Source organism: Pocillopora damicornis, chromosome 11, assembly GCF_964200805.1.
Source record: "Pocillopora damicornis chromosome 11, jaPocDami1.2, whole genome shotgun sequence".
Lineage (NCBI taxonomy): Eukaryota > Metazoa > Cnidaria > Anthozoa > Scleractinia > Pocilloporidae > Pocillopora > Pocillopora damicornis.
Window position 1 is genome coordinate 11,107,197 of NC_142680.1, and position 15,734 is coordinate 11,122,930.

Genomic DNA, 15,734 nt, shown 5'->3' on the forward strand with positions numbered 1-15,734 from the left:
CAGCATGGAGCTCGGCCCAGTATTCTCCGGGGCAATCGATTTTGAAATGCTTTGAACCCCTCACTTGCGAGATAGAGGGTTTTCCTCCTCAGAAAATAGCACTAAAAACATGTTTGACGTGGCTTTAAGTAGTGCTGGAGCAACTATTGCCCTTGCTACATCATTTGATGAAAATCATCCACCAGAAAATATCATTGATGGGTAAGTATTTTACGTTCGGTGAAGATCTTGCCAAACATTTCAAATTTCGAACAAGCAAAGTTAATTGAGGTTTTGATAAGGACAATTAAGATATTTCAAGACCACTTCCAATTTATCTGAAACCCAGTAATGCTATGCTTTTTGGAATTGCTAAACTGGTAGACCATGACCTAATCATTCTACATGTACTATCGTGAACATTTTTACGATAGTAGTTGTCATGGTAACCCGTGGCCCTCTTGAATGTGCATGATCTGTTTATTCTTAAAAAGCAAGATTTAAGGAAAGAAAGGTATGAGGAGTAACGCAATATTTGTAGATGCTTGCTTTTATCTGTACTTGGTAATGTCACACAAAAGTTGAAAACTACGTTAGCACCCTGCAAACTCAAACTCCAAAGGGAAACAGAAAATGGTTTAAGTTAGCTGATATTTAATGACAGGGTAAAATTTTTAGCACAGTCCCATACTACATTATGCATTCAGTTCTTGGATAGAGAAAGCAATGACTAAAACAATACACTGCCATTGGGAAAACAGATTTGTTTTACAACAGCATGGGGCTGTGTGGAAATTTTACCAATGACAGAAAAAGTTGGGGTCAAATCCAGGGAAAATTGGATCTTCTTTGAGTTAGTTTGGGTTTCAAGTTAGCAGGGTTTTACTTTATTGTAGTACATTTCAGTAATAAGTAAATGGAAAACTCTAAGGCAAAGGTTGATGAATGATACCTTTAAGATCATGAGCCGTCAATTGTTTATGGCTAAAAAGCTTGTTTAGAATCAACTCAAGTTCCCATCTAGAAGTCTTACAGCCAAAGTGAGAGGTCATGTGAAGCAGCTTAAATTATATATAGTCACGCTCTTGCATTTTCAAACAAGGGTCTTTGTAATCTGCGAGTCTCAAATTTTACCATCTGTGACTCCTATGGCTGCATCCTGATCAGCCAAAACAGAACTAATTGTCTTTTTATTTTGCTCCATAGAAGCCTTGATACTTTCTGGCCAACAACTGGAATGTTTCCTCAAGAATTCATCATCACCTTTAGTACATTAATGAGCATTGGAAATATAAAATTCCTATCTTCAAATGGTGAGGATGATGGTGGAAGATCTTGAAATTGTGTTTAGTGTAATGTAACATGGGCATTATCAATTTAATGGTTTTTGAGTTTTTTTTTTCATAACAATAAATAACTCTATGTTAATGAGTGGAGTGGTATGTTGCTTGCACCAATCAGGTTCCCTGCATTAGGGTATGTTATGTATCTCACATCGATCAGATTGCTGCAGTGGGGTATGTATCTTACACCAATCATATCACAACATTTTGATATCTTGTACCAATCAACTTTTCTTGCAAATGATGTCATGGAATTAGGGAGCTGTACATAAATAATGACATTAATAAAATATTTTGGGCTCATTTGATAAGGGCAATGTTTTGTGGCCTTCCCAAGATCCTTATCAAAAGTTCAAGACTTCTTGTGATATGAAAGGTTTCCATTTAACTTTCTGCATCATTTTTTAAGTTAAAAGGTGTCTTTTACACTCCTTTACTTACAATGCACATGGTAAACACGTACCATGAAAACAATGTCCAAAATCTAATTAGAACATGCCCAATCATTGCTCTACATGAACAGTAGGCAATGTTTCACATGGTTGAATTATACTCCACCCATCAAATTCCATTTTGCCACATTAGACTTTGCTCCATCTTGTATCATTTCCTTGTAAATAACCTGCATTTTATTATGTCTAGTAACAGCATTGTCCAACAGAGTTTCAGTTTGCTTTTCGTCTAGTAAAATTACAATGAATGATATTTTTAAGGCAACTAACTTTAGACAAATAATTTTGATACTCTTTTTGGTAGAGGAACAGTAGTAAGCATAGTCCCTTTTGCAACCATTATTTGGTCTCTTGCCATGCAACACGCTCTCTCTTCAATGAAGAATAGATGGTGTTGTGAGACGAGATCAAACAATGGGTGTTAAGGAGACAACAGTATAAGTGTGGCACCGCTGCATTCTATTTTTGCTTAGAAGTATTATACCATAGAAACAACAGACCAAAAACTACTTGTGTGAATTCAGGTAAATTAGATTATTTTTTTCTTTCTCTTATGGTGAAGTAATGCAATAGTTTTTTGTTCTTTTGAAAGTCATGCTCTTTTACTGTCACAAGAATGAAAACATTAGGTATGCAAAGTGTCCCATCTCAACCCACCCTGCCAAAAAAATAACTCTTGCATGCTATGCATGCCTGTGTTTTATCACAAGGGCTACATCATTGTTTTTGTGCTGCATTGTGAAAAATTAGACATAATTTTTTTTTTTTAATGTGATGTAAAAAATTGAGAAAAGTCTTTGTGAGGAGTCAGGTACATGTGGGTTACCAGCTCATTAGAGACCAGGAGCTTCAAGGTTTTGTAGCATATATGAATTTTTATTTGCAGTTAAAAGCCTCTGCATTGAGAAAAGCACAAAAACAGAACCAGTAGACTTTGAACCTCTTTTGGACAAAGGTAAAAAAGAAGCCATAGATATGTTATAGAAAATGTTGTTGTTCATCCTGGTTAATTAGAGGTAAATGGTTTTTTTTTAAAAGCATTTGTCCCACGATGTAACGTAAGGCTACCATTTATGATACAATTGATAGCCTGACTTTACTTTTAAAATTTAATTAGGAAAAAATGATGAACATGATAACAAAATAATTAAAACAAGTTTAAGCAAGGACATTCCGTCAAATAATCCTCTGATTTTGATCACTGACAGCACAGTACAGTGCACATTGACATGGCCCAGGCCTGACTGATTGCAGAGTGTGGTTGACTGTAGAATTTAAGACTGACAAATTCAATGAAACATACATGCAATTTATTAATAATGTGTAATTGTTATCTGTGACAGAGTATGAACATTTAGAGGGTCAGATGCAGAGAGATGAGATCAAGGTAAGTATTTAGAATTCAGCAAATTGAATCCTGCTTCAATGGTGTTTCAGGTCTAAAATATATGTATCCGGCATTCTGAACCATGTGTTTGTTCTGATGGAAAGGCATACACTTTCAGTTGAATGCTGTGGGTTCCTCAGGGGGGGGGGGGGGGGGAGAGACACTGTAGACTCGTCATGACAATCGGTCAGATTTTTAAAGAAAACTTGGCTTTCTAGACAAGATCTTTGGTAAAAAGCAATTCTTTTTATTTGCAACGAAGTTTATAAGGATCTTAAGGCGAATAAAGTAAAGTAAACATCGCCAATGACTCTAACAGCTTCAGACGCGAACGAGTTATAACTCGTTCGCGTCTTAAGCTGTTATAGTCATTGGTGATGTTCACCAATGTTCACCGATGTTTAAGCTTCTGTTTGATGTTCACCAATGTACACCAGTGTTTTTTTACTAAATATCGTTTACTTTTCTGTATGTTTAACTTCTAATAAGTTGTATTGGATTGACGACCAACTCGCCGACGTCTCTACTCGATTTTATACGTCGGCGAGTTGGCGTCGGCGAGTTGGTCCGTCGGCGAGTTGACTAGTTACCCTCTCCCCCACTTGACAAAAATGAAAGTTTCTTCAGTTTTCTATTATTATCATTGTGAACTTTTAGTATGTTACATTTTCCCCATGTGTAGAGACATGATTAAGTTATTAGACGGTATTACAGCAATTCAGGTATTTAGAGGGTAAAAAAAAACAGACCAAGAAAAAAAGGCGAAAAGAGAAAGCGAAATAATAAACCCTTTACTTGGAAAACATAGTTGTAATTATTGTGTCCACTTTAGGGAAAAGGGAATATCTTTGTATATTTATTTATTAATAAAGAGAAGGTTCAAGCTAAGAGAACTGTCACTATGGGAAATAGACTATTAACAGTCCCGCAGCAATGGGCCAAACTCTGAAAGTCAGTTATTTTCTGGTTATCAAAGGAGTTGCTTAAAAGTTCCGCACTGTACCAGGAATATAACAGCAAGTCTATTCGTCGTTCTAAAAGCACCGTGCGAAGTGCATTCCTCGTTCTAAAAGCTCCGCGCGAAGGGCACAATCAACAAGAGTATTCCTCGTTCTACAAAAAAAACACTTCACGAAGTGCTCAAAGAACAAAAATTTCCTCGTTCTAAAAGCATCGCGCTGAAGTGCCGGGAGGAATAAATTAATTTAATTCCAACCTTTTTTGGCGGCATTCGTATAGAATTTCATTTTAAAAAGAAAATTTGTCACCTACAATTTGTTATAGATTAAAACTTCTATGCACATTTAAGAGTAATGATGGATTTATTGGGATGAAAACGCAACTTTGTTTAAGGAAAAGGATGGACAGTTTTATTGTTATCAAATAACCAAAAGTAATGTGAACTCTGTTTCAATTGAACGCAAGACTAAAGAGCGGACTAAAACGACGCACGTGTCGGAACATCGAATACACGCAACGTGAGCGGAGAAAAAGAAGAAAAAAGGAGTTTCAAAATTGTTGTCCAAGAATACCTTAGTCTTCCACCCTGAGGGTGCCTTGTGTACATAAAGATTGAAGTTCAGTGCCTTCAGTAGCTTTTTGGCTACAAAGATTAACAACGAACAACGGCCATACGAAACAATCTTTTTAAGCGGCTGTGAGTATATGAACTATATTTGAACTGTGGATAAAGACGTGGATACGAAAGCGATCTTCGCAGTAATGAACACTACTTAAGCAGTAGTGAAAAGAAGGCCAGAAAAACATTCAGGCCTGTACGAGATTTGAACTCATGACCTCCGCGATACCGGTGCAGTGCCAGTGCAGTTCAAATATATGACTTTCATATACTCACAGCCGTTTATTCACTACTTCACGGGTTTATTTGGAACCAACACAGTGACCGGCTCCCAGTTCGCTTGTTAGCTCAGTTGGTAGAGCACTGCAGCGGTATCGCAAGTATCATCACGCTTTTTTTACATTTGTAACTCAGTCTACGGTAGTGAAGCAATTTTATTCTAACCTTCCCCCATAAAGTGTAAAGTAAAGTAAAGTGTGCCTTGTGTATCAAATGCATCAATTCGGTACCTCCAGAGTCATAAGCCGGGTTTTTGGGGCTACAAAGTAATCAAATAATGAACGAGTTATGCCAGGCCATTTTATCGAGAATCAGCATTTAATTAAGTGTAGTTTCCTAAAATCGTATGGAAAGTTTAAAATATGCTTCATTTGTGCTACATATACGGATTTATTATTCTTGATTACTGATTAAATTCTGAGGGTGTAACTCAATTAATTCAAAAGAAAGTATCCAAGCAGATTACAGAGATGGTTCACGAATTGTAAACTTATAATGTATTAACAAAACTTTCCGAAATGTGCTTTAATGATATATAACCGGAATAACCGACTGATTACTCTTCTTTTGTCAAGAACAGTGTGAAGGGACGGGTGGAGGGAAATCGGGAGACCAACCTCCGAAGGATGTCTACGATACACATTGCGACGCTGGTATCGATATCTCTGGAAGGCTTCCTTATCAAATATGGGTATTACGTCCAAGCGTGAGCTGCATGAGGCAGTAAACATCAACAAACCCGTAAAATGAATTCGGAGTTAATTAGAAAATAAATTACGAAAGAACTGTTCAAATGTGTCCTTTAAAAGAAAATTGCGTGGTATCTGAGATACAAGATTAGGTGTTTTTCTTTCTCCTGGGTATATCTGGAGCGGCTTGAATAGTAATACACCATTGTGAATAATGCCCTAAGGTAAGCTTCTACTCTTTTATTGCAGATATTATATAGAGTGTTTTACAAAATTTTAAATACAGCTTAGTGTGTTTCGATAATGTACATAAATAAACGCTCATCCTTGCTCTAGCGACATTTCCACTTCGAAATAAGCGGTTCATTTCATCATAGCAAAGGTCTGTCTATCAGCCACAACCCCTCTGAATAGCGCTCTCTGTTTCTTGTACGAGTCGAAAATATTGGGAAAATAACTTAATTAATTTAATTTTAGAATCACTCTATTGGAACGGTTCTCTCCGTTTATGAAAAAGCACTTAACAATAACAACAAGAAAGTTAGAGTAAACATACCAATAGCGATGCACTTTTTTTTTTGTTTTCTGATACCAATGCCCCGAAATTTAAGGAATTTACGACCTATGTAACACCACATTACAAGACATGTCACCAATCTCGTCGATAAAGGACACGCTACTGAAAGGTCCTTGACTAAATCAATACTAAACTACTAAATATCTTACCACGACTATATCACCAGCGAGAGACGCTTCAATCGCATGATTGCTAACAAGTAGTCGTATTGTTTCACCAGTAAGCAGTGGCAAACAATTTGCCCAGTACAGAAATCTAAATAGACGAGCTGCTTTCTCATTTATAACCTCCTTTTTTAAAAATCCGGAGTTTATCAGCTAAATCGAGTTATTTATCAACTGCGACTTAAGAAAAAACTGACTTAAAGGTGCCTCATCAAGGAAACAGCTTTGGTTAATTATAACACAATAAGGCCCTTAAATTATCACCGTTATCACCAGTATACAATTTCTTCTAATACTTGATACACTACAAAGTGCTTGGTTCCTAAGCCATATTCAAAATGACACTGTCTAACGACGGTCGCTGGCCCACTTTCCTAATCTCTTTGCCGCGGCGTTACTTAGAGGTCGTGCACTTGGTTCGGCATCTGCACCTCCGAGGTCTTCAACCTTGGAGTATTTGGTCGTGTCATAAGATCCCATGTCGAGCAGCTGTAGATATGTCTAAAGGGGAAAGCAATAAAAGAGGATTTTCATGATCGTCACAATATTCTCTAATTCCAAGTCAAGAAGAAAATTGTAATGACTACTTCAAAGCACACAAATGATCCTCGCTTTAAAGGCACAGAGTAATGTGTTTTCTTAGGCAGGTTGGTTGGTAAGTAGGAAGTTATGAATGTAGATGGGTAATTTGGTATTTTCAACTGAGTTGATAACGTAAATTGGCCACCGTAAAGAGTCTAAAAGCTGACGTTTCGAGCGTTAGAACTTTGCCACTCGCTCTGACGAAGGGCTAACGCTCTAAACGTCAGCTTTTAAACTCTTAAAGGTGGCCAATTTACGTTATCAACTCAGTTGAAAATACCAAATTACCCCGTTATACTCTCCCATCAACCTTTACTATGAATGTAAATTCTCAGGCAGTTTGCTAGGGAAGTAGCTGGAAGGGCGGAAGGAATGGTGACATATAGATGGGTTCGTGGGCATGGGACATCTTGGCGCGTTTTAAGTTTAAATTTGTTAAAACTTGAAAAACATCGATAAGCTGGAGCAAATAGTGAGAAACTTAACTACAAGCAGGAGCCGTCAAAATGAAAGCTCAAGGCACTGAAATTCCCGCAAGCGGCCCAAGCCGTAGTTAGAAGAAACCAATACAATCCTAAATCAATTCCATTAATCTACTGAAACCAACTTTGAAAGAGCAATGGTCTATGAAGTAATTTTAGAGGAAAAAGTAATCTTAGAGGCCGTCAAGGACTTGTTCAAATCGTGCTACAAACCTCTTCACGAAGGTAGGTATCCATTCTTTTTCGAAGGCTTTCAAAGGGAGGACGAAAGTCGGGGTCAAAATTCCAGCACCTTTCCATTATAGCATACCTGGAACAAAGGAATGATGGTCAATACTGGACTGTGGTTTATGTAATATGTGATAAAAATCAACCAATACAGAAATCTTAGGAGAGCCCTGGGAAAATAATGGCTAAAATGATAAGAAATGTCTGGCTGTAATAGCTGAAAATTCATCTTTTCAATATTCTTGAGTGAAAAGACAACTTTTAGCTGAAGAAACTGCTGACCGCTGTTAACTTTGTTTCACTTAACAGAGTTCAGTAACGAAAGAAATTAGATTAGACAAGAGAAAATGTTTTTCTTCGGGATTGGGTGATTTATAATGGAGCATGGCAACTTGAAAGGCAAGACTCACAGTTTATCATCAACATGATCGGGCTTTGGAAGTTTGTATCCATGTGTGACTCGTGCAACCACATTCCCTTCTGACCATCCCTCATATGGAATTCCTCCTGCGAAGAAATAAACAAATTGTGGCCGTGATATACCCAAATATTTCGTTTGAAATCGTTGAGATTTAAATCAGAGAGATCCACTTCTAGTGCTTGACCGCAGCATTCGAAACTTAATGTTTCCTAGCCTGATGTTTTATGTAATTGATTACCACTTTTCTGCCAAGTAATTTGAAAGGTTTTTCGTCATTTAAAGTCGAACACAAAATGCCACTCGTCTTGGGTGATAGTCAGGGCAAGGAAAGTCCTGAAACAACGGTTCTCAGTTACAGAGAATGAAACATCGACAAGCTGAGCAAAATTCATCATTGACGTAAACTTTGGCACAACAAGTTTTTCTGCCACAGCTCATCAACGTCTGCCAATTGGGTCCTAAAGGCATCGACATTACTAACGAGTTCCAAAAACCATACCTACAACATTTCCAGACATAGACGGACGGGAAGTATAAATATTTTTTGTTGAACATAGTTTGACTTACCAAGGGTAACTATCTCATACAGGACGATTCCGTAAGACCACCTGAAAAAATTTCGAAAAAGTGTTGCCGAGATATTCTCTAAGTGAGCATGTAAAGACAAAAACTAAAGAGAGGGCCAGCTCAGTGCAAAAATATACATACACGTCACTCAAGGTGGAAAGTCCAGCGAAATTTCCCAACAAAATCTCTGGTGCAGTCCATTTGATTGGCAAACAGCCCTGCAACGACAGTTTGTTTAAAAATAAGTGTTTTAATACTAGCGAGTTAACAAAGGACATGCACGTAAACGTGAGGTGGCTAGTGTACCTCTTCCGAGACTTTTATGGAGTGTCAAAATTTAGCAAATGTCATAAATTTAAATGATAAAGTCAACTAACTCAATTGTATTCTGTGGCATGGCAGAACGCGGAGCTATCCTCAGTTGGCAGTTAAGGTGAATTTTAGGCAGAATCAGAGCTAACCTTAGGAATCTGTTTACAAGTGCCACCGCAAAAAAATTAAAGCAAAGACGATCTTCTACCTTTTTGGCATTTCCATGACCGTATTTGAAGCTTTGATATGCCATGCCAAAGTCGGTCACTTTGCACACATAGTTGTTATCAAGGAGGACGTTTCGAGCTGCCAGGTCACGATGGATTATCTACCAAAAGACAAAGATACAAAATGTAAACTTGCTAACAAATGCATATCTTTTGTGAGATCTACCATGACCAGAGGGAAAATTATACAGACGTTTGCACGGGTTGTAAGAACTATTGTTCCTAGGGTGTTCATTACAAACCAAACATATACCAGAATGACTGCGACATTAGGTGACCCACTGACAATACCAAAGGAACTCTTGAGAAATATTGAGAATATGAAACCTGCTTCCGAAAAAATTCATATAATTTAGATATATCTATATTCAAGCAACTCAAAAGGTGTAACAATCCCTTACAGATGTTTCTGCGGTAAAATTGAATGTAGAAGCATTTTAGTTACTTACCCCCCTTGATCCAAGGAATACCATACCGGCGGCGATTTGTTTGGCAAAGAGCACAAGGTCATAGTTGTTCAAAACTTGAGGCCTTCCTTCTCCAAGATAATACCGATCATTAATTCCTCGGCATTTTCTCATGTAACCAAGCAGGTCGCCACATGGCAAATGTTCCATGATAAGGATCGGATGAACTTAAAATAACGAAAAGAAGGAACGAATCAGTAAAAACAAACAAACAAACAAACAAGCTGACAATCTCATACTCAGTTGAAATATTATTGCATATAATAAGAATGACGCCTTAAACTTAGCATGTACCTTGTCTAGTGACGCAGCCAATGAACTTCACTATGTTTGGCTGATTGCTGTCACCGATAATTTTTCCCAGCTCGATCTCTCTCATCAAACATTTTCTTCCTTCCTCCCCTGCGGTGGCTACAATAAAAAGGAAATACTTTATAACCGGGGAAAAAATCCTTATTGACGAATTTTCTCGTGCTTAAGAAGCGAAATTTCGGGTGAGGATTTAGACCTCACATCTTAGGAGGTCTTTGAAACCCAGTTGTCGAAGCTCATAACTGCAAAAATGGAACCGGTCGGCGAGCGAATCCTTTCGAGGAATTCATATTTTCTTTGCCTCACGATTGTGGCACATGCCTGCCATCTTCAAATTTTTTATTGCTATCGATGCCTCTATTGTTTAATTGTTGCTTTTGTTATAAAAAATAACTTTGCACGAATCTCTTAGAGCGCCTTGGTCAACCTGAGATAAATGATTACTGGAAAGTGCAAAGTACCCTTGGCAAGAAACGCTAAGTACCCACCCACGTGCTTTGAGGAGAGATAGTTGAATGGATCTTACGTGTAAAGCATTTAGCAGCAACTGTACGATTTCCAGGTCTCCCATTTGGAGAACTAAGAAGAGCTCTCCACACTGCTCCAAATGCCCCTCGCCCAATGACATCTTGAAGCAGGATACGGTTCACTTCAATCTCCCATTCATCCACTTCTACATCCAACAGCTCCATCTCAACTGTTTCCCCTTGATCAGGACTAAATTTTATGAAAATCATACAATTTCTATTGATAAATCAAAGTGCACGTAATCAAGGAAAAAGAAGTTACGCAAAAGTTTTGAGTCTCTAAATTGTTTGACTGACTTCTTCAATTTCTAGAGATTAAAAAAAAAATTTTCTTGTGCAGAAAAACTAAAATTGTAGAACTACTCGTTTACGCAGACTACCATTCTAGTTCACTTTCCAAATGGAATGGTTGACATGACGGTAAGATTTAAACCCAACTTCAATTTTAAACAAAAAAAATTCAATTTAGTGAATAAAAGGCAAACTAATTGACTTACAGAGCCGTAGCAGCCGCTTTAGGTCCAAATAGCAAATCAAAGGAAGAAATAGAGAAGGACAAAAAGTTCTGCCTTAACTTGAATATTTAAATAAAAATGTCATGCACTTTGATCAGTGGTTAATAAAAGATTATAAATCAGATAAGATGGCAAGACAAGAAACAGTAGAAACATGCCAATAGTGCCTCAAAGGTTTTCTTTTTCCTGCAAACCGAGATGATATTAATACCTACCTACTAGCGAACTTGAGGAGAACGATTGGAAGTAAAAGTAAACGTAAACTGGTTAAATTTTTTCTTCTCACACAACGTAATATTCTCTGGAAAAATTACCCAAAACAAAATATGAAGAATGAGCTTTACCTGTCCTTCGACGTTTCCAAAAAAAGCAGCCTATGAGCAAAATAACAATGACAGCAGCCATTGATCCAACAATATAATACCACACCAGGAATGAACTCACAGCTGTTGGTGTAAGTTAAACGAATGGTTCTTAGCCAAAAGAAAAAGGTAGTACATGTGGTAATAAGGAAAAGGTTGTTAACCAGTATTAGCCAGCCCCACTGGATACTATTTTTCCCCAGAGCTTCGCTGGCTCATTAGAAATGACTACTACTTTATGGAAGCGATTCATAGAAAGATAAATCAAAACTATATGGAGAAGACCTAGCTAGAATCTTGTTTTGGATTGAGGAATAACCTGCCCTTCTGTTAAATGGATGTAGAGCAATTCCTTTTGCCAAAAAGGAAACAAACAATAATGATGATAATTATTTGGGTATCTCAAGAGAGGTTCTACAGAATCTAAAAGGCTAAAGAACCCATATTTTAATATCAGACTTACACCTAACATACACACACAAGCACATGCACAAAAAAAAACAAAAGCAAAAAACAGCCAATAGCATGTTTAAAGTTTCTGGTTCCATTTGGTCGAATGATTTAATGCTATTAAATTTTAGATTGTTTCTACGCTACAAGAATGCAAGCTTACGGTTGACTTTTATCATCACAATAGAGTGGGCCACATTTCCTAATCTGTTACGAGCTTCGCAGGAATATTCACCACTGTCCTCTTCCACAACCTTCGCAATAACCAGATAACTTGTTGTCTCACCCAATTGCTTATCAATGACTGCCCTTTCTTTTATTGGGTCTCCATCTTTTTTCCAAGTGATATTTACTGTTACTTCGTTGACACTGCAAGTTAACCGCAGCTTATCACCTTGAGTGAGCGTTGGGTATGGTTTTGGACTCACTTTGGCGGTGAGTTTTTCTGTGTTGAGGGAAACAGATAATGTATACATAGCTTGGTTTTCATATTTAAAAAAAGACTTCACTCAAGAGACCTTGGTAAGGTAATTACCATGGAAACTTCGTGATCCGAAATCAACCCTCTTAATAGTACATGCAGGATAGAACGTGCCAATTTAAGTGAAACTTGGCTTTAAAGGGATTTCAAAAGGGGTTTGAAATACTTGTCCAAAATATTTCTGAAGATTTGCCAAAGGTTGGACTTCCTCCAACCGAATCTCCAAGATGCTTCTTCGTAAACCGCGACCCAGCCTTTTGTTTTTTATTATAAAGACATATTGCCCCATGCAAATCTACAAATCATTGCATTTAACAAAATCTTTGAGATTAAAATAATCAGAGTGACCGTAACAAAATGTCGCAAAGTGATTATATGGAAGAGTCATCTTAAACAACTAATAAATGGTGCATGCGCAACGATTATCTTTCCCACAATTCGTTACGTTATTTTCCTTGGTACATTACACTCCGTTTGTATTTGCACTATTTGACTCAATTGTCCTGAAGAAATTCCAGGGGTATCGAGACTCCATCTCATTCTTAAAAAGCTGTCAGTTATTTTTGGGCAACCTTTAACCTCTAGCCACCAAAAAAAAAACAGCCGATAGTATGTTTAAAGTTTCTGGTTCCATTTAGTCGAATGATTTATTGCTGCTAAATTCTAGAATGTTTCTACGCTACAATAATGACAGCTTACGGTTGACTTTTATCATCACAATGGAGCGGGACACATTTCCTTGTCTGTTACGAGCTTCACAGGAATATTCACCACTGTCCCCTTCCACAACCTTTGCAATAACCAGATAACTTGTTGTCTCATTCAATTGCGTATCAATGACTGCTCTTTCTTTTATTGGGTCTCCATCTTTTTTCCAAGTGATATGTACTGTTACTTGGTTGACACTGCAAGTTAACCGCAGCTTATCACCTTCAGTGAGTGTTGGGTATGGTTTTAGACTCACTTTGGCGGTGGGTTTTCCTGTGTTGAGGGTAAGAGATAATGTATACATAACTTGGTTATCATATAAAAAAAACTTCACTCAAGATGCTTTAGTAAGGTAATTATCATAGAAACTTAGTGATCCGAAATCAGCCCTCCAAATGGTACATACGGAATAGAACGTGCCAATTTGAGTGACACTTGGCTTTAAAAGCATTTCAAAAGGGGTTTGAAATACTTTTCCAAAATACTTCTGAAGATTTGCTAAAGGTTGTACCCCATCCAACCGAATTTCCAAGATACTTTTTCGTAAACCGAGACCCAGCCCTTTGTTTTTATTGTAAAGACATATTGCCCCATGTAAATCTACAAATCATTGCATTAATCAAAACCTTTGTGATCAAAATGATCAGAGTGACCAGAGGACCATAACAAAATGTCGCAAAGTGATTATATGGAAGAGTCATCTTAAACAACTGATAAATGGTGCATGCCCAACGATTGTCTTTTCTACTATTCGTTACGGTATTTTCCTATGTTCATTAGACTCCGTTTGCATTTGCACTCTTTGACTCAATTGTCCTGAAGAAATTCCGGGGGTATCGAGACTCCATCTCATTCTTAACAAGCTGTCAGTTCTTTTTGGGCAACCTTTAACCTCTAGCCACCAAAACAAAAACAGCCGATAGCATGTTTAAAGTTTCTGGTTCCGTTTAGTCGAATGATTTATTGCTGTTAAATTCTAGAATGTTTCTACGCTACAATAATGACAGCTTACGGTTGACTTTTATCATCACAATGGAGCGGGCCACATTTCCTAGTCCGTTACGAGCTTCACAGGAATATTCACCACTGTCCCCTTCCACAACCTTTGTAATAACCAGATAACTTGTTGTCTCATCCAATTGCGTATCAATGACTGCCCTTTCTTTTATTGGGTCTCCATCTTTTTTCCAAGTGATATGTACTGTTACTTGGTTGACACTGCAAGTTAACTGCAGCTTATCACCTTCAGTGAGCGTTGGGTATGGTTTTGGACTCACTTTGGCGGTGGGTTTTTCTGTGTTGAGGGAAAGAGATAATGTATACATAACTTGGTTTTCATATAAAAAAAAACTTCACTCAAGATACTTTAGTAAGGTAATTATCATAGAAACTTAGCGATCCGAAATCAACCCTCCAAATGGTACATACGGGGTATAACTTGTCAATTTGAGTGAAACTTGGCTTCCAAGGCATTTCAAAAGGGGTTTGAAATACTTGTCCAAAATGTGTCTGAAGATTTGCCAAAGGGTCTCAGACCCCATTCAAAGATGTTTCTAAATAAACGGAGACACGGCCCTTTGTTTCTTATTATAAAGACAAATTGCCCTATACAGAGCTTCAGATCATCGCAGTGATCAAAAGCTTTTGGATCAAAATGATCAGAGTGACCATAACAAAATGTCACAAAGTGATTGTATGGAAGAGTCATCTTAAACAACTGGTAAATGGTGCATGTGCAACGACTATCTTTCCCACAATTCATTACGATATTTTTCACTCAAGCTTGTCTTTGCACTCTTTGACTCCATTGTCTTGGAGAAATTCCAGGGGTATCGAGACTCCATCTCATTCGTGACAAGCTATTAGTTCTTCTTAGGCAACTTCTAGCCACCAGCCACCGTTTTCACCTCATATTTGGAAAGTATCTTTAAATATAATTGTTGCAACGGATCTATCGCCATCATTACCCTTATTGCTATTAAAATTAAGATTACTATTACTATCATTACAATCAACACCATCCCTCTCAGTATTACTATTATTATCATCGTAATCATTATAATTATTGAACCTACCAAATACTTGAAGTATTGTGGAATAACTTGTTCCATTTGCTTTGTTTTTTGCTGTACACTTGTATGTTCCTTCCATTTTCTTTGTTGCTCTCTGTATTTTTAGGAATGATTCCTGGAATGAGTCTCCCTTAAAATTGTTTTCATTGATCCCCAATGGAAGTCTACCGCCATCAAATGTCCAGGTCAGTTTTGGTGTTGGAACACCTGTGGCACGGCAAGTAAAGTTTACTGGGTCTCCATCAGTAACAGATTGGTTTACCGGAGACAGTTTGATCTGAGGACACACTGAAAATAAAAAGAGCATCACTGATGTTCAACAAAGGTTCTCAAGATACAATCAAATAACCACAAGTAATCTGGCAGTAAGAAGAGCAAATTTGGGAGTCTTCTAGTTTAAAATCTCTAAAATACAAAGCCAATAGTTTTGTTTAAACATGCGTGGAAACACTTTGTTTTCGTGTTTTATTGACTAACCTCTTTAAAGTTGAGAGAAATTGAGACAGTTTAGGTAATCTTCGATAAATCTAAATTGTAATGTTTATTGGATTTAACCTATCGGTCCGATCGCC

The 15,734-nt window shown here is 37.5% G+C and overlaps 3 protein-coding genes across 3 annotated transcripts in view; 1 reads left to right on the top strand and 2 right to left on the bottom strand.

Annotated features, from left to right (window-relative positions):
• Positions 1-15,734, bottom strand: part of LOC149037495 (endoplasmic reticulum metallopeptidase 1-like) — a 58,477-nt gene that overhangs the window by 8,199 nt on the left and 34,544 nt on the right. The gene's annotated exons all lie outside the window — the stretch shown is intronic.
• Positions 19-3,188, top strand: LOC149037497 (intraflagellar transport protein 25 homolog). Its single transcript, XM_089187838.1, has 4 exons — positions 19-201; positions 1,186-1,292; positions 2,661-2,729; positions 3,118-3,188. The coding sequence occupies exons 1-4, from the start codon at positions 110-112 to the stop codon at positions 3,171-3,173; spliced, it is 324 nt and encodes a 107-aa protein (XP_089043964.1). The 5' UTR covers positions 19-109; the 3' UTR covers positions 3,174-3,188.
• Positions 5,934-15,734, bottom strand: part of LOC149037498 (inactive tyrosine-protein kinase 7-like) — a 117,808-nt gene continuing 108,007 nt past the window's right edge. Inside the window, exons 10-23 of the mRNA XM_089187753.1 lie at positions 14,103-14,384; positions 13,082-13,363; positions 12,065-12,346; positions 11,434-11,535; positions 11,072-11,087; positions 10,574-10,764; positions 10,030-10,146; positions 9,718-9,902; positions 9,250-9,369; positions 8,871-8,947; positions 8,730-8,770; positions 8,152-8,248; positions 7,727-7,823; positions 5,934-6,950 (exon numbers count right to left, since the gene is read on the bottom strand). Of these exons, the coding sequence (XP_089043879.1) occupies positions 6,798-6,950; positions 7,727-7,823; positions 8,152-8,248; positions 8,730-8,770; positions 8,871-8,947; positions 9,250-9,369; positions 9,718-9,902; positions 10,030-10,146; positions 10,574-10,764; positions 11,072-11,087; positions 11,434-11,535; positions 12,065-12,346; positions 13,082-13,363; positions 14,103-14,384 (2,042 nt within the window). The 3' untranslated portion in view covers positions 5,934-6,797. The remainder of the gene's footprint in view (positions 6,951-7,726; positions 7,824-8,151; positions 8,249-8,729; positions 8,771-8,870; positions 8,948-9,249; positions 9,370-9,717; positions 9,903-10,029; positions 10,147-10,573; positions 10,765-11,071; positions 11,088-11,433; positions 11,536-12,064; positions 12,347-13,081; positions 13,364-14,102; positions 14,385-15,734) is intronic.